Source organism: Mustelus asterias, chromosome 8, assembly GCF_964213995.1.
Source record: "Mustelus asterias chromosome 8, sMusAst1.hap1.1, whole genome shotgun sequence".
NCBI lineage: Eukaryota > Metazoa > Chordata > Chondrichthyes > Carcharhiniformes > Triakidae > Mustelus > Mustelus asterias.
Window position 1 is genome coordinate 1,810,589 of NC_135808.1, and position 27,969 is coordinate 1,838,557.

General features: G+C 49.0%; 1 protein-coding gene across 1 annotated transcript in view; it reads right to left on the reverse strand.

Moving 5' to 3' along the window:
* The window catches only part of LOC144497618 (zinc-binding protein A33-like), a 30,752-nt gene continuing 2,783 nt past the window's right edge, over positions 1 to 27,969 (reverse strand). Inside the window, exons 2-8 of the mRNA XM_078219059.1 lie at positions 24,729 to 24,806; positions 23,720 to 24,171; positions 20,182 to 20,274; positions 18,746 to 18,979; positions 15,236 to 15,258; positions 15,027 to 15,133; positions 1 to 545 (exon numbers count right to left, since the gene is read on the reverse strand). Of these exons, the coding sequence (XP_078075185.1) occupies positions 1 to 545; positions 15,027 to 15,133; positions 15,236 to 15,258; positions 18,746 to 18,979; positions 20,182 to 20,274; positions 23,720 to 24,171; positions 24,729 to 24,806 (1,532 nt within the window). The remainder of the gene's footprint in view (positions 546 to 15,026; positions 15,134 to 15,235; positions 15,259 to 18,745; positions 18,980 to 20,181; positions 20,275 to 23,719; positions 24,172 to 24,728; positions 24,807 to 27,969) is intronic.

Here is a 27,969-nt window from a genome sequence, read left to right on the forward strand (position 1 = left end):
TTAATGACCTTTGACGGAGCAGATCTTTAGCGGTTGGGAGTTCTCTCCCTGACTATTCAGGCAGGGACTGAAGAAGGGATAAAGGCGCTCCGTGAAGGTGTGGGTGAAAGTGTGGAGGTGGAGCATGTTGTCCGCATTGTAAAATGACACCTGCCCCTGTTCGTAGTCCAGGTAGACCCCGATCTTGCAGGGCTTGCTGCTGACGGTCAGGATGGTGCGTGGCAGCGTTCCCGCTTTGTATTCATTCCTTCTCAGCCACACGATCCAGTAGCCAGCCTCTGGCGTGGCCGTGATGTCCCCCTTCCTGTTGATAGACTCTGCCACCACTCCGAGGTCCCATTCGGTGCTCTCCCCCACCTCCACCTCCCAGTAGTGCTTCCCCGATGTGAACCCCTCGGAGGCCAGGACGCACACGCACGGGTAGAACCTCTCCGGCGTCTCGGGAAGCAGCTGCCCTTGGTCTCCGTATCTCACGCTGGTCAGGTCATCCGAGAGGATCAGCCAGGAATGCGCTGTGTTTGGATCCAGAGTCAGGCACCTGGGAGCTGGAATCGAGAGAGCGAGAGAGAAGGACATGTGAGTTATTTAATCACAGAAAGGCTTAACCGGGTGCTCCGGTTTCCTCCCACAGTCCAAGGATGTGCAGGTTAGCTAAATTGGCCACGCTAAATTGCCCCTTAGTGTCCCGGGATCCGTAGGTTTGAGGGATTAGCGGGGCAAATGTGTGAGGTTACGGGGATAAGGCCTGAGTGGGATTGTTGTCAGTGCAGGCTCAATGGGCTGAATGGCCTCCTCCATCTATGATGATAGATTGCGAGTCCCAGAATCAAACTTTGAGTCTTTTTAAGTTAATTTACAGGATGTGGGCATCGCTGGCTGGGCTAGCGTTTTATTGCCCATCCCTTACTGCCCCTTGAGCTGAGTGGCTCACTTGGCCAATTCAGATTCAGCCTCATTACTGTGGGGTTTTTTCCATTTATTTGTGGGATGTGGGCGTCGCTGACTGGGCCAGCATTCATTACCCATCCCTGAGGACGATTGTTGTGGCTCTGGAGTCACATATAGGCCAGACCGGGTAAGGATGGCAGATTTCCTTCCCGAAAGGACATTAGTGAATCAGATGGATTTTTCCGACGATTGACAATGGTTTCATGGTTATCAGGAATTAATTTAATTCTAGGGCTTTATTGAATTCAAATTTCACCATCTGCCGTGGTGGGATTCGAACCCGGGTCCCCAGAGCATTACCCTGGGTCTCTGGATCACTAGTCTAGTGACAATACCACGAGGCCCATTGCCTCTTCTGGACCCAGTTCAGTTTGTCTCAATGCAGCATTCTTTAAAGCAAAGCTTTTGAGATTGGAATGGAATGTAGGCCTTGATTCCCCCATCTCGACCCACAACTTCTCCATCGGGTCGCAGTGGGAGATGCGCGTTGCCGGCCTTGTTCCAGGATTTGTGCATGCCCCGGGAATGCATCCCAGAGCCGGAGAACAGTCGCCGGTCAGACCACACTGGAAACCGGCGGAAAGACAGGTAAGTCATTTGAATCTGTTTTTAGTATGTTTTAAATGCAGTTTGAATCTGATTATCGGGAACTTACCAGTCCCGACTGAATCACCCACCCCGCCAGGAGTACTTCATTCTGGCAGGGTTTAGAGCAGCTCCCCATGTTCGGGGAACTAACGGGAGACCCCGCTGGAATGAAGAGGGGGCAATCAGGGCCCCCCCAGGGTGTCGGGCAGTGGGGGGTGGTGCCCCCTAGGCATGGGCACCCTGGCGGTGCCAGCCTGTGTCCCTGGCCCCGCCCAAGGGGCAAAGTGCCCATCCCCAGGGGGCACCTTGGCGCTGCCTATCAGGCATCAGGCAGTGTCAAGGGGGCGGGGCCTATTATGGGCGGCACGGTAGCGCAGTGGTTAGCACTGCTGCTTCACAGCTCCAGGGTCCCGGGTTCGATTCCCGGCTCGGGTCACTGTCTGTGTGGAGTTTGCACGTTCTCCTCGTGTCTGCGTGGGTTTCCTCCGGGTGCTCCGGTTTCCTCCCACAGTCCAAAGATGTGCAGGTTAGGTTGATTGGCCAGGTTAAAAATTGCCCCTTAGAATCCTAAAATGCGTAGGTTAGAAGGATTAGCAGGTAAATATGTGGGGGTAGGGCCTGGGTGGGATTGTGGTCGGTGCAGACTCGATGGGCCGAATGGCCTCCTTCTGCACTGTAGGGTTTCTATGATTCTATGATCTATGATTTATGAGTGGGGCCTAGGGGTGATTGGTGGGGTTGGGGGTCCCGTTGCCACTCTGCATGGCGATTGGTCTGGGCTGGAGGGAGGACAGTAATTGGGGCGGGCTTGGGGGGGGAAGGGCCTGCTTGGGGGGGGGTTGTCTCCTGTGGGGTGGGGGGCCTGACCCCAGGGAGAGGTCAGCGGGGGTGGGGGGGGGCGGGGTCTGCCGGGGTGAGGGGGTTGGGGAATAGCCACTGCTGGGGGGTTGGGCTGGACATTGGGGCGCTCCAGGATGGGGTAGGGGGGTCAGGGCTGGCCCGGGAACTGTTGTTGGGGCCGCGATCGAGCTGTGGGGGGCTGGAGGGGCAGCACTGCGAGGGTCCCGAGTTGGCCAGCGATTGAGCTGGCCAGCAAACGGGGGGTCTGACAGATCGGGGGCACTGCGCATGCGCAGAGTTGCAGACTCCGGTGTGAATAGGCCCCGCCCACCTGGGGTTTTTCACGACTGGGACCTCTGCAATGCACAGAGTGCGGAGATTCAGGTGAGAAGCTGAACTGGAAAAACAGTCGGGATCTAGAACGGTTTTCCCGCCAATTCAGCACTTTTAGAACATAGAACAGAGAACAGTACAGCACAGAACAGGCCCTTCGGCCCACGATGTTGTGCCGAGCTTTATCTGAAACCAAGATCAAGCTGTCTCACTCCCTATCATCCTGGTGTGCTCCATGTGCCTATCCAATAACCGCTTAAATGTTCCTAAAGTGTCTGACTCCACTATCACTCTAGGCAGTCCATTCCACACCCCAACCACTCTCTGCGTAAAGAACCCACCTCGGATATCCTTCCTATATCTCCCACCATGAACCCTATAATTATGCCCCCTTGTAATAGCTCCATCCACCCGAGGAAATAGTCTTTGAACGTTCACTCTATCTATCTCCTTCATCATTTTATAAACCCCTATTAAGTCTCCCCTCAGCCTCCTTCGCTCCAGAGAGAACAGCCCTAGCTCCCTCAACCTTTCCTCATAAGACCTACCTCCAAACCAGGCAGCATCCTGGTAAATCTCCTCTGCACTCTTTCCAGCGCTTCCACATCATTCTTATAGTGAGGTGACCAGAACTGCACACAATATTCCAAATGTGGTCTCACCAAGGTCCTGTACAGTTGCAGCATAACCCCACGGCTCTTAAACTCCAACCCCCTGTTAATAAAAGCTAACACACTCTAGGCCTTCTTCACAGCTCTATCCACTTGAGTGGCAACCTTTAGAGATCTGTGGATATGGACCCCAAGATCTCTCTGTTCCTCCACAGTCTTCAGAACCCTACCTTTGACCCTGTAATCCACATTTAAATTAGTCCTACCAAAATGAATCACCTCACATTTATCAGGGTTAAACTCCATTTGCCATTTTTCAGCCCCGCTCTGCATCCTATCTATGTCTCTTTGCAGCCTACAACAGCCCTCCACCTCATCCACTACTCCACCAATCTTGGTGTCATCAGCAAATTTACTGATCCACCCTTCAGCCCCCTCCTCTAAGTCATTTTGAGAGAATTGCGACTGTAATTTCTAAAGAGTTCTAATTTCGGCCACCCTTGTGACTAACAGGTTTAAACCCAATGGGGGGAATTTTCCCGTCCCGCTTGCCATGGGAATTTTAGCAGGCGGGGTGGGGGGGCGGTGGGGGGAGGGGGCGGAGGGGCGGCGGACAATGCAAAGGTCCGTTGACTTCGGGCAAGATTTTCTGGTTTTGGGGCTAGTATGGCTGGAAAATCCTGCCCAATGAGTTGTAATAAATCAGCTCCGCAGTCAGTCTCTGAGACTATAACTGAGAACAACATATCAGACTAAATCACTGCTTTATGATGTCCTTCTCTTCAGTGTAAGTTTATTGATCATATTTACTTATTCTCTACTATTCCAGAATGAAAACAAAATACTGCGAATGCTGGAGATCTGAAATAAACAAAACAGAAATTGCTGTGGAGGAAAAAAAAAGAGTTAACGGCTGGAACTCAACCAGCTATTCCGCCATGGAATCGGAGCAGGCGAGCATCCGATAACGGAAATTTCCATTGACCTTGGGTGGAAATTTCCGGTCTCGCCCGAGCAAGGCCGTAAAATCCCACCCAATATTTTAAATCCAACATGGCCTCCCTTTTGGAACTGGAGACAAGTAGGAATGTGATGGGGTCAGGGTGTGAAAGAGAAGGTCAGGGATAGGTTAGAGGGCGGGGAGATTAAATGACAAAGATATAATTGAACAAATAGGAAAGAGGAAGTCATGTGGCGCAGTGGGTATTGTCCCTGCCTCTGAGCCAGAAGCTCCGGGTTCAAGTCCCACCCCAGGATTGGACGGCCGAGGAAGGTGCGATCATAACGCGGCCAAACAGGTCGAGTGTCAACCTGTAAATCCTTCCAAACAGGCCGATGGCTGACGGTAAGAACAGGAGAGTCATTTTGATGCAGATGGTGCCTCTCAGTCTTCTTCTCTCCAAGGGGAACAGTCCCAACCTCTCCAATCTATCCTCATAACTGAAGTTTCTCATTCCTGGAACCATCCTTGTAAACCTCTTCTACATTCTCTCCAATGTGTTCACATCCGTCCTATAGTGTGGCTCCCAGAACTGTACACAATATTCCAGCTGAGGTCTAACTAGTGTATAAGTTCAGTGTAACCTCTTTGCTCTTGTACTCTATTCCCCTATTAATAAAGCTCGGGAAGCCAGGTACAATCTAAGGAGATCCATCAAAGATGCCAAAAGACAATACCGCACCAAGCTAGAGTCCCAGGCTAGCCACACCGCTGACGATGGCAAGGTCTGCAAGACATAACAGGCTACAAGATGAAGGCATGTAAAATCGCCGGCTCCAACCCACCCCTCCCTGATGAGCTCAATGCATTCTATGCCCGTTTTGAGCAAGAGGTCAGTGAGAGCATGCCCTCCACCCTGGAAGCCCTGGATGAACCTGTATCTGGGGTCACCATTGCAGATGTCAGAACAGCTTTCTTGAAGGTCAACCCACAGAAAGCAACTGGCCAGGATGGGGTACCCGGACGTGCACTCAGATCCTGGCGGATCAGCTGGCGGAGGTATTCACAGACATCTTCAACCTCTCTTTACACCAATCTGAGGTCCCTATCTGCTTCAAGAAGATGACCATCATCCTGGTACCTAAGAAAAACCAAGCAGCGTGCTTTAATGACTATCATCCGGTGGCTCTGACATCCATCATTATGAAGTGCTTCGAAAGGTTAGTCATGGCACGAATCAATTCCAGCCTCCCGGACTGCCTGGATCCACTACAGTTTGCCTACCGCCGCAACAGATCCACAACAGATGCCATTTCCCTGGCCCTGCACTCAACCCTGGAACACCTAGATAACAAGGTCTCTATGTCAGAGCTATGTCAGACTCCTATTTATTGACGACAGCTCAGCCTTCAACACTATTATTCCCACGAAACTCATCTCCAAACTCCGTGGCCTGGGCCTCGGCACCTCCCTCTGCGACTGGATCCTGAACTTCCTAACCCACAGACCACAATCAGTAAGGATAGGGAACAACACCTCCTCCACAATAATCCTCAACACTCGTGCCCCACAAGGCTGTGTTCTCAGCCCCCTACTATACTCCTTATACACCTATGACTGTGCGGCCAAATTCCCCTCCAATTCAATTTTCAAGTTTGCTGACAACACCACCGTAGTGGGTCGGATCTCAAACAATGATGAGACAGAGTACAGGAATGAGATAGAGAATCTGGCAAACTGGTGCGGCAGCAATAATCTCTCCCTCAATGTCGACAAAACGAAGGAGATTGTCATCGACTTCAGGAAGCGTAAAGGAGAACATGCCCCTGTCAACGTCAATGGGGACGAAGTAGAAAGAGTCGAGAGCTTCACGTTTTTAGGTGTCCAGATCACCAACAACCTGTCCTGGTCCCCCCATGCTGACACTATCGTTAAGAAAGCCCACCACGCCTCTACTTTCTCAGAAGATTAAGGAAATTTGGCATGTAAGCTACGACTCTCACCAACTTTTACAGATGCACCATGGGAAACATTCTTTCTGGTTGTATCACAGCTTGGTTTGGCTCCTGCTCTGTCCAAGACCACAAGGAACTACAAAAGATCGGGAATGTAGCCCAATCCATCACACAAACCAGCCTCCCATCCATTGACTCTGTCTACACTTCCCGCTGCCTCGGCAAAGCAGCCAGCATAATTAAGGACCCCACGCACCCCGGACATTCTCTCTTCCACCTTCTTCCTTCGGGAAAAAGATACATAAGTCTGAGGTCACGTACCAACCGACTCAGGAACAGCTCCTTCCCTGTTGCTGTCAGACTTTTGAATGGACCTACCTTGCATTAAGTTGATCTTTCTCTACACCCTAGCTATGACTGTAACACTACATTCTGCACTCTCTCGTATCCTTCTCTATGAACGGCATGTTTTGTTTGTATAGTGCGCAAGAAACAATACATGTGACAATAATAAATCAAATCAAATACTATATTCTTTATTAACCGCTCTATCCACCTATCCTGCCACCTTCAAGGATCTGTGCCCATATATACCCAGTTTCCTCTGCTCCTGCACACACTAAAGAATTTTACCCTATATTTTCGATTGCCTGTCCATGTTCTTCCTTCCAAAATACATCACCAGACACTTCTCCACATTGAACTTTATCTGCCACCTGTCTGCCCACTCCACCAACTTGTCTAGGTCCTTTTGAAGTTCTACACTGGCCTCTTCACAGTTTACAACACTTCCAAGCGTTCTGTCATCCGCAAACCTTGGAATTGTCCCCTGCACGCCAAGATCTAGATCATTAATATATATGAGGAAAAGTAAGGGTTCCAGTAGCGACTCCTGGGGAACACCACTACAAACCTTTGTGGTTAGCACTACTGCCTCACAGAGCCAGGGACACGGGTTCAATTCCCGGCTTGGGTCCCTGTCTGTGTGGAGTCTGCACATTCTCCCTGTGTCTCCCTGGGTTTCCTCCGGGTGCTCTGGCTTCCTCCCACACTCCAAAGGTGTGCAGGTTAGGTGGATTGGCCATGCTAAATTGCCCCTTAGTGTCCAAAGATGTGTAGGTTCAGTGGATTGGCCATGCTAAATTGCCCCTTAGTGTCCAAAGATGTGTAGTTTAGATGGATTGGCCATGCTAAATTGCCCCTTAGTGTCCAAAGATGTGTAGTTTAGATGGATTGGCCATGCTAAATTGCCCCTTAGTGTCCAAAGATGTGTAGTTTAGATGGATTGGCCATGCTAAATTGCCCCTTAGTGTCCAAAGATGTGTAGTTTAGATGGATTGGCCATGCTAAATTGTCCCTTAGTGTCCAAAGATGTGCTGGTTAGGTGGATTGGCCATGCTAAATTGCCCCTTAGTGTCCAACGATGTGTAGTTTAGATGGATTGGCCATGCTAAATTGCCCCTTAGTGTCCAAAGATGTGCTGGTTAGGGGGATTGGCCATGCTAAATTGTCCCTTAGTGTCCAAAGATGTGCTGGTTAGGTTGATTGGCCATGCTAAATTGTCCCTTAGTGTCCAAAGATGTGCAGGTTAGGTGGATTGGCCATGCTAAATTGCCCCTTAGTGTCCAAAGATGTGCTGGTTAGGGGGATTGGCCATGCTAAATTGTCCCTTAGTGTCCAAAGATGTGCAGGTTAGGTTGATTGGCCATGCTAAATTGTCCCTTAGTGTCCAAAGATGTGTAGTTTAGATGGATTGGCCATGCTAAATTGCCCCTTAGTGCCCAAAGATGTGTAGTTTAGATGGATTGGCCATGCTAAATTGCCCCTTAGTGTCCAAAGATGTGCTGGTTAGGTGGATTGGCCATGTTAAATTGCCCCTTAGTGTCAGGGGGATTAGCTGGGGTAAATGTATGGGGATGGGGCCTGGGTGGGATTGTGCTCGGTGCAGACTGACCTCCTTCTGCAGTGTCGTATTCTACGATATTCTATGAATACTCCCTCCAGCCTGAAAAATATCCGTTCTGCCTGACCCTCTGCTTCCTATTATTCGGCCAATTTTCCATTCCTGTCGCTGCTGCTGCCCCTTTTATTCCATGAGCTATGACTCTTCAAACGACTCTGTTGTGTTGTGTGTTGCGACTTGCTCCTCGAGACCGTCCAGTGCTGTACTGGAGCAATCCGCAGTGCGGTAGTCTCGGAACAGGGAAGGATATTGATATTATTACTGAGAGCACAATGAAGAAACACACTGAGCAAACCTTATCAGCTTGACTGATGCAAGGACAGTTTTGTATCTATGCGACTGCGAAGAAGAATGGATGTATATCACTGCACCGGGCTAAAATTACTTTGTTTTGGTCACAGATGCATCACAAGCACATTTTGTACAGGAAGTATACAATGTTTGTTTTTAATCAGCTTGGTAACTGTTGAGGACATGACGTTATTAAAATGCATGCATTTACAGTGTATCGCTTATAACTGGGCAAGAAAACATTTTCCTGACCATTGCACTAATTAACCCTTGTCCAACCTTGAGGATTAAAACTTCTTAAAGAAAAGCAACAGTTTAAAGTTTATTTACAAGTATGCTTACATTGACACTGCAATGAAGTTACTGTGAAAATCTCCAAATAGCCACACTCCGGCACTTGTTTAGGTACACTGAGGGAGAACTTAGCACGGCCAATCCATGCATGGTGGTGCAGTGGTTGGCACTGCTGCCTCACAGTGCCAGGGACCCAGGTTCAATTCCGACCTCGGGTCACAGTCTGTGTGGAGTTTGCACGTTCCCCCCGTGTCTGCGTGGGTTTCCTCTGGGTGCTCCGGTTTCCACCCACAGTTCAAAGGTGTGTGGGTTCGGGGTATTGGCCATGCTAAATTGCCCCTTAGTGTCAGGGGGATTAACAGGGTAAATGTGTGGGGTTACGGGGATAGGGCCTGGGTGGGATTGTGGTCGGTGCAGACTCGATGGGCCGAATGGCCTCTTTCTGCACTGTTGGGATTCCATGGATTCTAACCAGTATGTCTTTCGGACTGCGGGAGGAAACGTGTGGGTCGTCCTAACCTCAGCTGAAGGGGATTCTGGGAGGTTGAGTTCTTAGTATAAAAGTCAGTTACCTGGGGGGTTCGACCTCTTTGTTCGACAGGAGCATAAAAAACAGGCCGCACTATACAGCGGGCAGCGTCGGGAGCGGGCAGTGGAGTGAGTGGGAAGCAGAGTGAGAGCTGTAAGGGCTTTGGCTCGCAGGGCTTAGGCGGAAACGGGCGACACAGGACAGGTTTAAATTCATTCTGTTACCCTTCAATATCGAATCCTTGTTCTTTCCCAGTGCACTCTGAGGAAGGGGAAAAAGGGTTCAGTGTTGCATTGGAGCAATTATTTTTCTTTGTAGCAGTAAGTTTTATATGGAGGGGATGGAAGTAAAGGCAGTGCAATGTACCTCCTGCAGAATGTTTGAGGTGAGGGACACCGACAGTGTCCCTGCTGATTACACCTGTGGGAGGTGCACCCATCTGCAGCTCCTCCAAGACCGCGTTAGGGAGCTGGAGCTGGAGTTGGATGAGCTTAGGGTCATCAGGGAGGCAGAGAGGGCCATAGACACAAGCTTCAGGGATATAGTTGCTCCAGGGAATGAAAATAGATGGGTGACAGTGAGAGGGGCTGGGAGGAAGCAGTCGGTGCGGGGATCCCCTGTGGTCGTTCCCCTTAGCAACAAGTATTCCACTTTGGATACAGGTGAGGGGGGCGACCTACCAGTGGTGAGCCGCAGTGACCAGATCGCCAGCGCTGAGTCCGTCCCTGTGGCTCAGAAGGGAAAGGGGGAGAGCGGTGGAGCTATAGTTATTGGGGACTCATTTGTTAGAGGGATAGATAGGAGGTTCTGTGGCAACAAGAGAGACTCACGGATGGTATGTTGCCTCCCGGATGCCAGGTTCCGTGACATCTCCGACCGTGTCTTCAGGATTCTAAAGGGGGAGGGGGAACAGTCACAAGTCGTGGTGCATGTCGGCACCAAAGACATAGGTAAGAGAGGGGACGGGGATTTAAAACAGGAATTCAGGGAGCTAGGGTGGAAGCTGAGAGCCAGGACAAAACAGGTTGTCATCTCTGGTATGTTGCCGGTGCCACGGGATAGCGAGTTGAGGAACAGGGAGAGAGTGCAGTTAAACACATGGATGCAGGGATGGTGTAGGAGGGAGGGTTTCAGCTATGTGGATAATTGGAACACTTTCTGGGGAAGGTGGGACCTGTACCAACAGGACGGGGTGCACCTGAACCAGAAGGGCACCAATATCCTGGGAGGGAAATTTGCTACGGCTCTTCGGGGGGATTTAAACTAATTTGTCAGGGGGATGGGAAAAGGAGTTGTAGTCCAGAGGTCAGTGAGTGTAGTGAGGTACTGGGAAGGGTATCATGGTCAAAGGTGGGTACCAGCAGACAAGAAGGTGGGTTGAAGTGTGTCTACCTCAATGCAAGGAGCATCCGAAATAAGGTAGGTGAACTTGGGGCGTGGATTGGCACTTGGGACTACGATGTTGTGGCCATTACGGAGACATGGGTAGAACAAGGACAGGAATGGTTGTTGGACGTTCCGGGGTATAGATGTTTCAGTAAGTGTAGGGTAGCTGGTAAAAGAGGTGGAGGAGTGGCACTGTTAATCAAGAAGAGTGTAACGGCTGCAGAAAAGCATTTCGAAGGGGATCTGCTCCAGAGGTAATATGGGCTGAGGTTAGAAATAGGAAAGGAGCGGTCACGTTGTTAGGAGTTTACTATAGGCCCCCAAATAGTAATAGAGATGTGGAGGAAGAAATTGCTAAGCAGATTATGGATAGGTGTGGAGGTCACAGGGTAGTTGTCATGGGGGACTTTAACCTTCCAAATATTGATTGGAACCTTTGTAGGTCAAATAGTTCGGATGGGGCAGTTTTTGTGCAGTGTGTGCAGGAGGGGTTCCTGACACAATATGTGGATAAGCCGACAAGAGGTGGGGCCACATTGGATTTGGTAATGGGAAATGAGCCAGGCCAAGTGTTGGATTTGGTTGTGGGAGAGCACTTTGGAGATAGTGACCACAATTCGGTGTCTTTTGTTATTGCAATGGAGAGGGAGAGGGCCATACGGCAGGGCATAGTTTACAATTGGGGGAAGAGGTAATTATGATGCAATCAGGCGGGAATTAGGAAGCATAGGATGGGAACAAAAATTGTCAGACAAAGGCACTAATGATAAGTGGAACTTTTTCAAGGAACAAATACTGCGTGTCCTTGATAGGTATGTCCCTGCCAGGCAGAGAGGAAATGGCTGAGTGAGGGAACCACGGTTCACAAAAGAGGTGGAATGTCTTGTCAAGAGGAAGAAGGAAGCGTATGTTAGGTTGAGAAAACAAGGTTCAGTTGGCTCGATGGAAGGTTACAAGTTAGCAAGAAATGAGCTGAAAAAGGGCCTTAGGAGAGCTAGGAGGGGGCATGAGAAGTCCTTGGCGGGTCGGATCAAGGAAAACCCCAAGGCTTTTTATTCTTATGTGAGGAATAAAAGAATGACCAGGGTGAGGCTGGGGCCGGCCAAGGACGGCAGTGGGAATTTGTGCATGGAGTCAGAAGAGATAGGAGAGGTGATGAATGAATACTTTTCTTCGGTGTTCACCAAGGAGAGGGGCCATGTTTTTGAGGAAGAGATGGTGTCACAGGCTGATAGGCTGGAGGAAGTAGATGTTCGGAGGGAAGATGTACTAGCAATTTTGAATAAACTGAAAGTTGATAAGTCCCCTGGGCCTGATGAAATATATCCTTGGATTCTTTGGGAGGCAAGGGATGAGATAGCAGAGCCTTTGGCATTGATCTTTGCGTCCTCACTGTCCACGGGGGTGGTGCCAGAGGACTGGAGAATGGCGAATGTTGTTCCTCTGTGTAAGAAAGGGAATAGAAATGACCCTGGTAATTATAGGCCGGTTAGTCTTACTTCGGTGGTCGGTAAGTTGATGGAAAAGGTCCTTAGGGATAGGATTTACGACCATTTAGAAAGATGCAGCTTAATCCGGGATAGTCAGCACGGATTTGTGAAGGGCAAGTCTTGCCTCACAAATTTGATAGAATTTTTTGTGGAGGTAACTAAGTGTGTAGATGAAGGTAGTGCAGTTGATGTCATATACATGGATTTTAGTAAGGCGTTTGATAAAGTCCCCCACGGTCGGCTTATGAAGAAAGTAAGGATGTGTGGGATAGAGGGAAGTTTGGCCGATTGGATAGGTAACTGGCTATCTAACAGAAGACAGAGGGTGGTGGTGGATGGAAAATTTTCGGACTGGAAACCGGTTACCAGCGGAGTGCCACAGGGATCAGTGCTTGGTCCTCTGCTATTTGTAATTTTTATAAATGACTTGGAGGAGGGGGCTGAAGGGTGGATCAGTAAATTTGCTGATGACACCAAGATTGGTGGAGTAGTGGATGAGGTGGAGGGCTGTTGTAGGCTGCAAAGAGACATTGATAGGATGCAGAGCTGGGCTGAAAAATGGCAAATGGAGTTTAACCCTGACAAATGCGAGGTGATTCATTTTGGTAGGACAAATTTAAAATTGGATTACAGGGTCAAAGGTAGGGTTCTGAAGAATGTGGAGGAACAGAGAGATCTTGGGGTTAATATCCATAGATCTCTGAAGGTTGCCACTCAAGTGGATAGAGCCGTGAAGAAGCCTATAGTGTGTTGGCGTTCATTAACAGGGGGTTTGAGTTTAAGAGCCGTGGGGTTATGCTGCAACTGTACAGGACCTTGGTGAGACCACATTTGGAATATTGTGTGCAGTTCTGGTCACCTCACTACAAGAAGGATGTGGAGACACTGGAAAGAGTGCAAAGGAGATTTACCAGGATGCTGCCTGGTTTGGAGGGTCGGTCTTATGAGGAAAGGTTGAGGGAACTTGGGCTTTTCTCTTTGGAGCGGAGGAGGTTGAGAGGAGACTTGATAGAGGTTTATAAGATGATGAGGGGGATAGATAGAGTGAACGTTCAAAGACTATTTCCTCGGGTGAATGGAGCGGTAACTAGGGGGCATAACTATAGGGTTCATGGTGGGAGATATAGGAATGATGTCCGAGGTAGGTTTTTTACTCAGAGAGTGGTTGGGGTGTGGAATGGACTGCCTGCAGGGATAGTAGAGTCAGAAACTTTAGGAACATTTAAGAAGCTATTGGATAGGCACATGGAGTACTTCGGGATGATAGGGAGGAAATAGCTTGATCTTGGTTTCAGACAAAGCTCGGCACAACATCGTGGGCCGAAGGGCCTGTTCTGTGCTGTACTGTTCTATGTTCTAACCGCCTGGGCTAAAACTGGGTGACATCTTAAAATGTCTGTTAAGTCTGAGGATTTTGTACCACCATTAACCAAGCAACTGTCTCCAGTCTGTGGGCAGCAACTTATTGTATCACCAGGAGGAGACAGTGGCATCGTCGTATTGTCACCGGACAGTAATCCAGAGACTCCGGGTTCAAATCCAAGCACGGCAGAAAGTAAAATTTGAATTCAATAAAAATCGGGAACCAAAAGTTTAATTATGGAATAGAATCATAGAATCCCTGCAATGCAGAAGGAGGCCTTTCAGCCCATCAAACCTGCACTGACAACAATCCCACCCCGGTGCTTTCCCCATTTACCCCACTAAATTCCCCCTGACACTATGGGATAATTTGCCATGGGCAATCAACTTAACCTGCACATCTTTGGACACTAAGGGACAATTTAGCATGGCCAATCCACCTAACCTGCACATCTTTGGACACTAAGGGACAATTTAACACGGCCAGTCCACCTAACCTGCACACCTTTGTACACCAAGGGGCAATTTAGCATGGCCAATCCACCTAACCTACACACCTTTGGACACTAAAGGGCAATTTAGCATGGCCAATCCACCTAACCTACACACCTTTGGACACCAAGGGGCAATTTAGCATGGCCAATCCACCTAACCTACACACCTTTGGACACCAAGGGGCAATTTAGCATGGCCAGTCCACCTAACCTACACACCTTTGGACACTAAGGGGCAATTTAGCATGGCCAATCCATCTAACCTACACATCTTTGGACACTAAGGGGCAATTTAGCATGGCCAATTCACCTAACCTACACATCTTTGGGCACTAAGGGACAATTTAGCATGGCCGATCCACCTAACCTACACATCTTTGGGCACTAAGGGGCAATTTAGCATGGCCAATCCACCTAACCTACACATCTTTGGGCACTAAGGGGCAATTTAGCTTGGCCAATCCACCTAACCTACACATCTTTGGACACTAAGGGACAATTTAGCATGGCCAATCTACCTAACCTATGCATCTTTGGACACTAAGGGGCACTTTAGCATGGCAAACCTAACCTACACATCTTTGGACACTAAGGGACAATTTAGCATGGCCAATCCTCCTAACCTGCGCATCTTTGGACTGTAGGAAGAAACCAGAGCACCTGGAGGAAACCCACAGGAGAACGTGCAAACTCCACACAGACAGTGACCCAAGCTGGTAATGGAACCCAGATCCCTGGCGCTGTGAAGGAGCAGTGCTAACTACTGTGCTTTAGGGAAGGAAATCTGCTGTCTTTACCCGGTCTGGCCTACATGTGACTCCAGAACCACAGCAATGTGGTTGACTCTCAATTGCCCTCTGAAATGACCAAGTGAGACACTCAGTTCAAGGGGAAATCAGGGAGAGGCAATAAGTGCTGGCCCAGCCAGTGACACCCACATCCTGTGAACAAACAATGTTTCTTTTACCTGAGTATTTTTTCGACACAAGAATATCTTCTTACCTGGGCATATGGTTTCTATCATCTGTCTCCACACTGTATATTGCAGAGGTCCTTTGAACATTCCCAGGGGGAGGTTTCCACTGGTTAATATACCATGACTGTCTTCACTGATAATGTAAACACGTAATAATTGGTATTACAAAGTGACCTTAAAGAGTACATATATTTTTTGGTTTAGATATAGAATTTCATGAAGAACTTCCTATTACCTCTTTTGTCCACAAGCTTCTTCCTGAAGGTAAAATAGAAGAGGTATCTTAGCCGGGTTTTGACAATAGGGTGAAGACAGAGACATCCAGCAAGAGAAACAGCAACAGGACAACCAAACCTCAATTGTATCATTACAGGAGGACCGAACAGCACAAAGGCACATGGAACAAGACCTTTTTGTGGATAATTTATACAGAAATCAGGAGTTCTGTCCCTCAAGAGGCACGATGAGTCTTGAGTTTGATAGATTTCTATTGGCTAAGAGTTCCAGGGGACATCAATGGAGTTCAGATGTAGACCAGCCATGTTCTAATTCAATGGTACACGAGGTCTCAGACTCCAAAGGCTCCTCCTCTTCCTATGCCGCAGAGGTAACCTCGATGATGAATGATCCATAGAATTCCTACAGTGCAGAAGGAGGCCATTAAGCCCATCGAGTCCACACTGTCTCCAAAAAATCGTCTTATCCAGGCCCATCCCACCTGCCCTATCCCCGTAACTCTGCAGATTTAACATGGCCAACCCCCTAACCTACACATCTTTGAACACTAAAGGGAAATTTAGCATGGCCAATTCATCTAACCTGTACATCTTTGGACACTAAGGGGCAATTTAGCATGGCCAATCCACCTAACCTGCACATCTTTGGACACGAAGGGGCAATTTAGCATGGCCAATCCACCTAACCTGTACATCTTTGGACACTAAGGGGCAATTTAGGATGGCTAATCCACCTAACCTGCGCATCTTTGGAAACTAAGGGGCAATTTAGCATGGCCAATCCACCTAACCTGCACATCATTGGACACTAAGGGGCAATTTAGCATGGCCAATCCACCCAACCTGCACATCTTGGGAGTGTGGGAGGAAACCAGAGCACCCGGAGGAAGCCCACACAGACACGGGGAGAACGTGCAGACTCCGCACAGACAGTGACCCGAGATCGGAATCGAACAGAGGACCCTGGTACTGGGAAGCTGCAGTGCTAACCACTGTGCTACCGTGCCACCCATAAAGAAGCACAAGTCTCCGTTTCAGCATTGACGTTAGCCTATTCAGTGGGTGCTGTACAGACAGAGGAATTTTCCAGCATGCCCGCCCCCTCGGAGGACGGCAATCTCCATTGGCCTCAGGTGGGATCATATGAATCTTGGTTGGACGTGCCGGTAAAATTCCACCCAAAATGTCAGCATAGTCATTTGGGAACTCCAGACAGACCAACACAAAGTCCATTGACTTTGGGTGTAAATTTTCCAGTCCCTACGGGCTAGGTGGGGGATAGGAAAACCCTGCACAATGGGCAGGATTTTTCCGACTGTTCATGTTGGCGAAATCTTCCATGGGTTTCCCGGTGGCGTGGGCTTGATTCAATGGGAAATCCCATTGTCAGCGGCGGGACTGGAAGATCCCGTGGCCGGCCAATGACAGGCCACTCCTGTCGCCGAGGAACACGCCGCGCGGAGCGCCAGAGAATCCCGCCCCATTGGTCAGGTGAGTTTCCCATTCCACTCGATGAAGTCACCGGAGGGTTATGATGGGGGCGTGGGGGTGGGTGGGGAGGGGGGGTTGGGTGGGGCTGGGTGGGTACGGGGGAGGGGGGTAAGATGGGGGAGGAGGGGCTCTGAAACCAGCCTTCCGCCTGCTCTCATGTTATATAAGATACGGGAGCAGGATCGGCCATTTCGTTCCTCACGTCTTGTCCACCATTCCAGCAAGTCATCTGATTGTGGTCCCGACACCACTTTCCCACCTGACCCCATCACCGTTTTCTCAGCTGGACAATTACGGACCCACGCAGACACGGGGCGAACGTGCAGACTCTGCACGGACAGTGAACTGAGGCGGGAATCAAACCCGGGTCCCTGGCGCTGTGAAGCAGCAGTGCTAACCACTGTGCCGCCATGCTGCCAATGATGGGCTAGCAAGCTACAGTTCAAGGGGCAGTTAGGGATGGGTAAGAAATGCTGGCCCAGCCAGTAACGCCTGCATCCTGTAACTCGGTTTGGATTACAACTCAAACTCTCAGCAAGATCCAGCTTGTTAACATTACACACATCGAGTTACAATGTTAATATTCCTCATTCCTCTTGGCCCAGGTACTTGGAATTATCCAAATATTTCCCATCATAATTGTGATCATTTAAAGATTTCATCCATCGGTGTGTGTTTTCTCACTTTCTTTTATTCAGTTACAGGATGTGGGCGTCGCTGGCCGAGCAAGCATTTGTTGCCCAACCTTAATTGCCCCTTGAACTGTGGCTTGCTGGGCCATAGTGGGCGACATGGTGGCACAGTGGTTAGCACTGCTGCCTCACAGTGCCGGGGACCCGAGTTCGATTCCCAGCTTGGGTCACTGTCTGTCCAGAGTCTGCACTATGACTGCGTGGACTTCCTCCGGGTACTCCAGTTTCCTCCCACACACCAAAGATGTGTAGGTTAGGTGGATTGGCCATGCTAAATTGCCCCTTAGTGATCTAGAATATGTAGGTTAGAGGGATTAGCGGGGTAAATATGCAGTGTTACGGGGGTAGGGCCTGGGTGGGACTGCTGTCGGTACAGACCTGATGGGCTGAATGGCCTCCTTCTGGATTGTCGGGATTCTATTTAAGGGGACAGTTGAGAGTCAACTACATTGCTGTGGGTTTGGAGCCAGATGTAAGCCAGACTGGGTAAGCATGGCTGATTTTGGGACGAGAGTTGGATGATCAGCCATGACCATAATGAATGAAGAGCAGGTCCGAAGGGCAGAATGGCCTCCTCCTGCTCCTATTTCCTATGTTTGGTGAACCAGATGGATTTTTATGACAATCAACAATGCTTCCATGGTCACCGTTAGACTTTCCAATTCCAATCCCTGATTGATATTGAGTCCAGATTTCATGATCTGCCATGGTGGGGTTTGAACCCGGGTCCCCAGAGCATTACCCTGGGTCTCTGGATTATAGTTCAGCGACAATACCAGCATTGGGGGTGGCACAGTGGTTAGCACTGCTGCCTCACAGCGCCAGGGACCCGGGTTCAATTCCCGGCTTGGGTCACTGTTTGTGCGAAGTTTGCACGTTCTCCCCGTGTCTGCGTGGGTTTCCTCCGGGTGCTCCGGTTTCCTCCCACAGTGCGAAAGACGTGCTGGTTAGGTGCATTGGCCGTGCTAAATTCCCCCTCAGTGTACCCGAACAGGCGCCGGAGTGTGGCGACTAGGGGATTTTCACAATAATTTCATTGCAGTGTTAATGTACTTGCAACACTAATAAATAAATGTAAAAACTTACCACGACGCCACTTCCCATTTATTAACAACTCAAACTTAATGTAGAGCAGGATACAAACACAAACCTGTTTGGAGAAACAGAAATTTGACTTCAATGGGTTCCTGCGGCGCACTTGCTTTTGTGACCTGGGTTTTTTCTGATTGGTGTCAGAAGATGGGTGTCCGTGCGCGATCAAAGCTCACTTTAATATTGAGCACAGCTGAATATAACACACTTCCCCATTTCCCGCCACCCTTGTACCTCCAAGAAGTTGATCAACTCCCTTTGGTCCATTTGTGAGTGCAGCTGTGACAGCTTTTGCTGAATGGACTCCAGGTGACTCCTTATCTCCTGCAGGTTCTTCCCCATCACCTCCGAAATGTTCTCCTCGTGATCCTTGAGCTCTCGAATCAAACTCTCTTCCTTCCTGTCGAGGAACTGGTGCATCTTGGCGAACTCAGAGGAAATGAGGTTCTGCAGGCTGGTCGACTTCTCCTGCAGTGCGACAAATGAGGGAAACCGGTCAAATCTACCACGCCCGAACACCAGACAGTGAGGGAGGGACAGGATCTCAAGGGATAAAGGGGGAGGTGGCTAGATAGGTGGAGAACTGGCTTGGTCACAGAAGACAGAGGGTGGTAGTGGAAGGGTCTTTTTCCGGCTGGATGCCTGTGCCTAGTGGTGTTCCGCAGGGCTCTGTATTGGGACCTCTGCTGTTTGTGATTTATATAAACAATCTGGAAGAAGGTGTAACTGGGGTGATCAGTAAGTTTGCGGACGACACGAAAATGGCTGGACTTGCAGTTAGTGAGGAACATTGTCAGAGGCTACAGAAGGAGATAGATAGGCTGGAAATTTGGGCAAAGAAATGGCAGATGGAGTTCAATCCAGATAAATGCGAAGTGATGCATTTTGGTAGAACTAACGTGGGGGGGAGCTATACGATAAATGGCAGAACCATAAAGGGTGTAGATACGCAGAGAGACCTGGGTGTGCAAGTTCACAGATCCTTGAAGGTGACGTCACAGGTGGAGAAGCTTGTGAATAAGGCATCTGGCATGCTTGCCTTTATAGGACGGGGCATAGAGTATAAAAGTTGGGGTCTGATGTTGCAGTTGTATAGAACGTTGGTTCGGCCGCATTTGGAATACTGCGTCCAGTTCTGGTCGCCACACTACCAGAAGGACGTGGAGGCTTTAGAGAGAGTGCAGAGGAGGTTTACCAGGATGTTGCCTGGTTTGGAAGGGCTTAGTTATGAGGAGAGATTGGGTAAACTGGGGTTGTTCTCACTGGAAAGACGGAGGATGAGGGGTGACCTAATAGAGGTGTATAAAATTATGAAAGGCATAGATAGGGTGAACGGTGGGAAGCTTTTTCCCAGATCGGTGGTGACGTTCACGAGGTGTCATAGGTTCAAGGTGAGGGGGGGAGGAGGTTTAACACGGATATCAGAAGGACGTATTTTACTCAGAGGGTGGTGGGGGCCTGGAATGCGCTGCCGGGCAAGGTGGTGGAGGCGGACACACTGGGAACGTTTAAGACTTATCTAGATAGCCACATGAACGGAGTGGGAATGGAGGGATACAAAAGAATGGTCTAGTTTGGACCAGGGAGCGGCGTGGGCTTGGAGGGCTGATGGGCCTGTTCCTGTGCTGTATTGTTCTTTGTTTTTTGAAGAGAAGTGGGAGGGAACTTACACCAATTTCTGAAATGCTCTGTTTTTCCTTTAACTTGACTTCGAGAAGAGTGATCTTCTGCCTTAGCTTATCCAAGGATGATTTCAGTCTATCCTAGGGTTAAAAGCACTTGTTTTTAAAAAGAAATATTCATATGTCCAGGTTGAAAAGCAAGACCATATATCGGTTGGGATACAATTCACTCAGCTCAGCTTGCTATGGTTTCTGCTCTGCCCAAGACCACAAGAACCACAAAAGGTTGTGAATGTAGCCCAATCCATCACGCAAACCAGCCTCCCATCCATCGACTCTGTCTACACTTCCTGCTGCCTCGGAAATGCAGCCAGGACCCCAAGCACCTCAGACATATTCTCTTCTCCGGGTGCTCTGGTTTCCTCCCACAGTCTAAATTTACGCATGCTGGGTGGATTGGCCATGTTAAATTCTCCCTTAGTGTCAGGGGATTAGCAGGGTAAATATATGGGGCTGCAGGAATGGGACCTGGGTGGGATTGTGCTAAATGCAGACTTGATGGGCTGAATGGCCTCCTTCTGCAATGTAGGGATTCTATGATCCTTCCACGTTTTTCCATCGGGGGAAAATATACAAAAGTCTAAGGTCACGTACCAACCGACTCAAGAACAGCTTCTTCCCTGCTGCCATCAGACTTTTGAATGGACCTACCTCACATTAAGTTGATCTTTCTCTACACCCTAGCTATGACTGTAACACTACATTCTGCACTCTCTCCTTTCCTTCTCCATGAATGGTATGCTTTGTCTGTATAGCTCGCAAGAAACAATACTTTTCACTGTGTGTTAATACATGTAAATTAAATCAAATCAAATCAAAGAGTTGCCATTTTACTGGACAGCTTTGGCAAGGATCCCAACTTTCTTCCCAACACATTGTTGGCCATGAATCTCTCCCACCCTTACCGCTAACCATTGGTGTACACCGGAAACATTTGCAGATTGGTACTCAATCCTTTTGGCTGCATTGTCAACTGATTCACGAATGTCCGTTGGGGGAAGGAAATCTGCTGTTCTTACCCGGTCTGGCCTACATGTCATAGGAGAATCCCGACAGTGCAGAATTCTATCGAGTCTGAACATCTCCCTCTGAAACAATAGTTTATCCAGGGCCTATCCCCATAACCTCTCACGTTTACCACGGCTAATCCATCTAATTTAGACTTATTTTGGACACGAAGAGGCAATCTAGCATGGCCAATCCAGCCAACCTGCATATCATGGGATACTAAGGGGCAATTTAGCATGGCCAATCCCCCTAAACTACACATCTTTGGACACTAAGGGTCATTTTACCGTGGCCAATCCACCCAATCTGCCTGTCTTTGGACACTAAGCAGCAATTTTGCATGGCCAGTCCAACTAACCTGCACATCTTTGGACACTAAGGGGCAATTTAGCATGGCCAATCCACCTAACGTACTCATCTTTGGACAATAATGGGTAATTTAACATGGCCAATCCACCCAACCTGCATATCTTTGGACACTAAGGAGCCATTTAGCATGGCCAATCCACCTGACCTGCACATCCTTTGGACACTAAGGGGCAATTTTTAAAAAAAGTTTATTTATTGGTGTCACAAGCAGGCTTACATGAACAGTGCAATGAAGTTACTGTGAAAATCCCCCATTCGCCACACTCCAGCGCCTGTTCGGGTACACTGAGGGAGAATTTAGCATGGCCAATCTACCTAACCTACACATCTTTGGACAGTAAGGGCCAATTTAGCATGGCCAATCCACCTTAGCCTGCACATCTTTGGCCACTGAGGGGCAATTCTTTTAAGGTTTATTTATTAGGGTCACAAGTAGGCTTACATTAACACTGCAATGAAGTTATTGTGAACATCCCCTAGTTGCCACACTTCAACGCCTGTTCAGGTACGCTGAGGGAGAATTTAGCACGGCCAATGCACCTAACCAGCAAATCTTTCTGTGGGAGGAAACCGGAGCAGCCGGAGGAAACCCACGCAGACATGGGGAGAACGTGCAGATTCTGCGTAGACAGTGACCCAGAATCGAACCCGGCGCTGGTGCTGTGAGGCAGCAGTGCTAACCACTGTGCCACTGTGACTCCAGACCCCAGCAGTATGGTTAACTCTGAAATAACCCAATACAGATCGAGGGCAGTTCGAGATGGGCAATAAATGGTGGACCAGCCAGTGATGCCCACATCCCAGGCATGAAATAATTTCAGAAATCATGCGTTCCTCAACCCTCAAGTCCTGAGGGAGGACTCGATCCCGGAATGATGTGGTTCAGAGCAGGGACTGCGCCACAAAGGCTCAGTCAGGCAGGGCTGGGAGACACTTTTAACATCAGGAGATGGAACAAAACAGGCGATGTTGAATTAACCAATCCTGATTTTTGGGTGAGTTGAGGGATGGGCGATTGCCCCCACAGCGCCTGTTTTTGTGTAAAGGTTAAAATCACTCCAATGCTACAGTTACGAAAGGCCACCACGTCTCTACTTTCTCAGCAGATTAAGGAAATTTGACATGTCAGCTACGACTCTCACCAACTTTTACAGGTGCACCATAGAAAGCATTCTTTCTGGCTGTATCACAGTTTCTGCTCTGCCCAAGACCGCAAGGAACTGCAAAGGGTCGTGAATGAAATCCAGTCCATCACTCAAACCAGCCTCCCATCCATTGACTCTGCCTACACTTCCTGCTGTCTCGGCAAAGCAGCCAGCATAATCAAGTACCCCACGCAACCTGGGACATTCTCTCTTCCACCATCTTCCGTCGGGAAAAAGATACAAAAGTCCGAAATCACGTACCAACCGACTCAAGAACAGCTTCTTCCCTGCTGCCATCAGACCTTTGAATGGACCTACCTCGCATTAAGTTGATCTTTCTCTACACCCTAGCTGTGACTGTAACACTACATTCTGCACTCTCTCCTTTCCTTCTCCCCTATGTACTCTATGAACGTTATGCTTTGTCTGGAAAGTGCGCAAGAAACAATACTTTTCACCATATTCCAATATGTGACAATAGAAAATCAAATGAAATCACTCCCTGCTACAGATATAAAGTAGTTCCAAAGAGGAGTCATACTGGATTGGAAGTGTTAGCTCTGTATCTCTCTCTCTCCACAGCCAGAGCTATTGAGTTTATCCAGAACTTGCCGTTTTTCTGATTTGTGAGACAGAATTAAAGTTTAAGTTTACTTATTAGTGTCACAAGTAGGTTTACATTAACACTGCAATGAAGTTACTGTGAAAATCTCCTAGTTGCCACACTCCGGCGCCTGTTCGGGTAACACTGAGAGAGAATTTAGCACGGCCAATGCACTTAACCAGCACGTCTTTCAGGCTGTGTGAGGAAACCGGAGCACCCCGAGGAAACCCACGCAGACACGGGGAGAACGTGCAGACTCCACACAGACAGTGACCCGAGCCAGGAATCGAACGTGGGTCCCTGGCGCAGTGAGGCAGCGGTGCCAACCACTGTGCCACCGTGCCAACCACTGTGCCACCGTGCCAACCACTGTGCCACCGTGAAATAGCCCCGGTTTCACCTTGTACTTCACCACTGCCTCGTGTATCAGCATAAAGTTGTGGAACTTGTGACTGCGGCCTCCTCTCCCGTCCAGGCACATCACACAGATAAGTTCCTTGTCGGTCTCACAGAAGAGTTTCAGCTCCTCTTGGTGTTCACTGCAGTACAGTTTGACGCCAGGACCCTTGGGTTTCACTGGCATAGCCGGGGGTCCCCGGCACTCCTGGCTGGCGGGTTCCGGCCGTTCGTTGTTGGCAGGAGCCAGCCGCAGGTTCCTCACCCTGTCGGCGAGATTGGCCAGGGCCCGGTTGACCCTCAGGCTGTTGCCTCTCGACACCTTGCGGCACTCGGGACAGCAGTTTCTCTCCGTCTTCTCCCAGTGTACGCCGATACAGGCCTGGCAGAAGTTGTGGCCGCAGTCCAGGATCACGGGCTGCCGAAAGAGCTCCAGGCAGATGGGGCAGTTCAGGTATTTAGTCAGACTCTCGGCATGTTCCTTCGATGCCATCTTCCCGCTTCGCCCCCTCCCCTGACACAAGTTGCCCTGACTTCTCCCGTCACCTCCCCAGAGCTTATACAATGGCACCTCTTGTTTGAGATGTTGCAGGAGTAAGTGCAGTACTAACTGTGCAAAAACAAGACAGAAGATACAAAGAATGTTGCCAAATTGGGTTAGAAAGATTCTCCTGTCTTTAACGGTTCCACCCCCAAATTCTTGCCATTGGCTGCCTGACAGACAGTGATGCCCCCAGTGGTCAGTACTGTAACTACAGTTGTTCGATACATATTCACAAACAGATATATAAATAATCAGGAATTATACCAGGCATCGTTCCAAACTGTGCAGATTATCCCACACTGGGAAATGTACAATTTTAAAGGTGGTTTAATTTGACAAGATTAAGAATTAACATCGGGATATCTGTCAGATTAAAGTTTTAAAGTTTATTTATTAGTCACAAGTCGGCTTACATTAACACTGCGATGAAGTTACTGTGAAAAAATCCCCGATTCGCCACACTCTGGTGCCTGTTCGGGTACACTGAGGGAGAATTTAGCACGGCCAATGCACCAAATCTGCACATCTTTCAGACTGTGGGAGGAAACTGGAGGAAACCCACACAGACACGGGGAGAACATGCAAACTCCACACAGACAGTGACCCAAGGCCGAGAATCAAACCCGAGTCTCTGGCGCTGTGAGGCAGCAGTGCTAAAATGAAAGAAGATCATTTTTAACCATGTTACTTAGAATCATAGATTCCCTGAAAAGCAGAAGGAGGCCATTCGGCCCATTAAGTCTGTACCGACAACAATCCCACCCAGGCCCTATCCCCATAACCCCATGTATTTACCCTGCTAATCCACTGACTAGGGTCAATTTAACATGGCCAATCCACCTAACCTGCACATCTTTGGACAATAAGGGGCAATTTAATATGTAGGTTAGGTGGATTGGCCGTGCTAAATTGCCCCTTAGTGTCCAAAGATGTGCGGGTTAGGTGGATTGGCCATGCTAAATTGCTCCTTAGTATCCAAAGATGTGTAGGTTAGGTGGATTGGCCATGCTAAATTGCTCCTTAGTATCCAAAGATGTGTAGGTTAGGTGGATTGGCCATGTTAAATTGCTCCTTAGTGTCCAAAGATGTGTAGGTTAGGTGGATTGGCCGTGCTAAATTGCCCCTTAGTGTCCAAAGATGTGCAGATTAGGTGGATTGGCCATGCTAAATTGCTCCTTAGTATCCAAAGATGTGTAGGTTAGGTGGATTGGTCATGTTAAATTGCTCCTTAGTGTCCAAAGATGTGCAGGTTAGGTGGATTGGCCATGTTAAATTGCCCCTTAGTGTCCAAAGATGTGTAGGTTAGGTGGATTAGCCATGTTAAATTGCCCCTTAGTGTCCAAAGATGTGCAGGTTAGATGGATTGGCCATGCTAAATTGCCCCTTAGTGTCCAAAGATATGTAGCTAAGTTGGATTGGCCATGCTAAATTGCCCCTTAGTGTCCAAAGATATGTAGCTAAGTTGGATTGGCCATGCTAAATGCGTAGGGTTACGGGAAGGGGATTGGGGATAGGGCTTGGGTAAGATACTCTGCCAGAGAGTCAGTGCAGACCCGATGGACCGAATGGCCCTTTCTGCACTGTAGGGATGCTATGATTCCATTAAAATACGAGAGAGGATGAAAGTGTAAGGCTTCAGTAACAGTGAGATGAGGCTCACCTTGGTTTAGACGTTCAGAGAAAAGGTAAATAAGAGGTACTCATGATTAAAACAGGAAGGCACATAAGCAGCTCCAACATAACACGGGGAGAAGGTGCAGACTTCACGCAGACACGGGGAGAATGTGCAAACTCCACACAGACAGTGACCCGAGACTAGAATTGAACCCGGGTCTCTGGCACTGTGAGGCAGCAGTGCTAACCACTGTGCCGCCGTGTCAGCTCGGCTGGCTATGGAAGCAGACAAAAGTCCACCTTAGTGCACCACGAGGTGCGGGGAGAGATTCCAGAGAAGGAACAGGTGGGGAATGGCACTCGGTGAATTGCAGAGAGGCAGCACAAGTACAATGGGCCAAATGGCCTCATTCTGTGCTGTGATGATTAAATGAAAGGCTGTTTTGACAAAGAGGCGTGTGCAATGGCACTTGTTTAAAAGGATGGATGATAGGCTTGGCTTTGGAAGTCAAGTTCATTACAGTCAGTAATAAACATGTCAGCATTAGCAATACATTCCCTTCCATTTCACATTGCCTCAGGTGAACTGGAGTCCATGTTCAGCTTGCTGAGAGAGACTGAAGAAAGCAGAGGGAACCCCCTAGCCTGTCAAATGCCACCGAGATCCACTCTGTATCCTATGCACTATCTCACTCCGTTCAGAAGTCGACAAACCTTCCTAATCTTTTGTTGAACTTTCAACTCTTCCTCGCTTGTTTGTGCAGGGCAATTGATTTTTCTTTTAACAAGATGGCAAGGTTGTGAAAAGCGATTTTGTTTTGGAGAAGGCACCGAGGTTTGCGTAAAACGCTTTGTTTGAACATTTTGTCAGCCTTTGTACCGGAGCCATACATTGGCTGACAGGTCAGTCCAAAGCCAAATATTCAGAGCAATATGTCAGCACCGAATGATCCCAGTCCATGAATGATTAACTGGGGTCCTCACTCACCCAGCGACTGACTTTGATTCTGTCCTATGCTAAACTGACAGGTGGAGACGCAAATTTTGCTGCATCAGCCCGCTTTGCTGCAGGAGCGGACAGAGATTCGGGAGAGGGTCAGCTTTCAACCCACGGGACCATCATCAGCCTAGTTGGCTACCATTTTCTCTTGGGGAAGGCAATGGCGTAACGGTATTGTCACTGTAATCCAGAGACCCCGGGCGAGGGCAGGCAATGGCCCAGTGGTAATATCGCTGGATTATTAATCCAGAAACTCAGCTAACATTCTGGGGACCCGGGTTCGAATCCCGCCACAGCAGATGGTGGAATTTGAATTCAATTAGAAATATCTGGAATTAAGAATCTACTGATGACCATGAAACCATTGTCGGAAAAACCCATCTGGTTCACGAATGTCCTTTAGGAAAGGAAATCCTTACCTGGTCTGGCCCACATGTGGCTCCAGAGCCACAGCAATATGGTCGACTCTCAACTACCCTCAGGCAACTAGGGATGGGCAGTAAATGCTGGCCAGCCAGCGACACCCATGTCCCATGAATGAGTTCAGAGAATCATAGAATCCTAGAATCCCTACAGTACAGGAGGCGGCCATTTGGCCCATCGAGTCTACACTGGCCATAATCCCACCCAGGCCATATTTCCATAACCCTAATTTACCCTGCTAATCTCCCTGACACTGGGGTCAATTTAGCACAGCCAATCAACCTAACCCGCACATCCTTTGGAGTTAAGGGTAAAGCAATTGAAAACCTATCAATCTCATTCTTGAATGTTTTAATTGCCCCCCCCATCCCCGCAACACGCCAACCACCCCCCCCCCCCCCGAACCCCACCCCCCAGCATCACGCCAACCCCCGGCAACACACCAACCCCCAGCAACATGCCAACCACGCCCCCCACCCCCACCCCCCAGCAACACGCCAACCCCCGGCAACACGCCAACCCCCGGCAACACATCAACCCCCAGCAACACGCCAACCTCCCCCCATTCCCCGACCCAACATGCACCTTTGGGGAGAGAGTTCCTACTATCCCTGAATGGCCTGATTGTGATTAAAAACTATTCCCCCTTATTCTTGATCCCTCACTAAGAGAA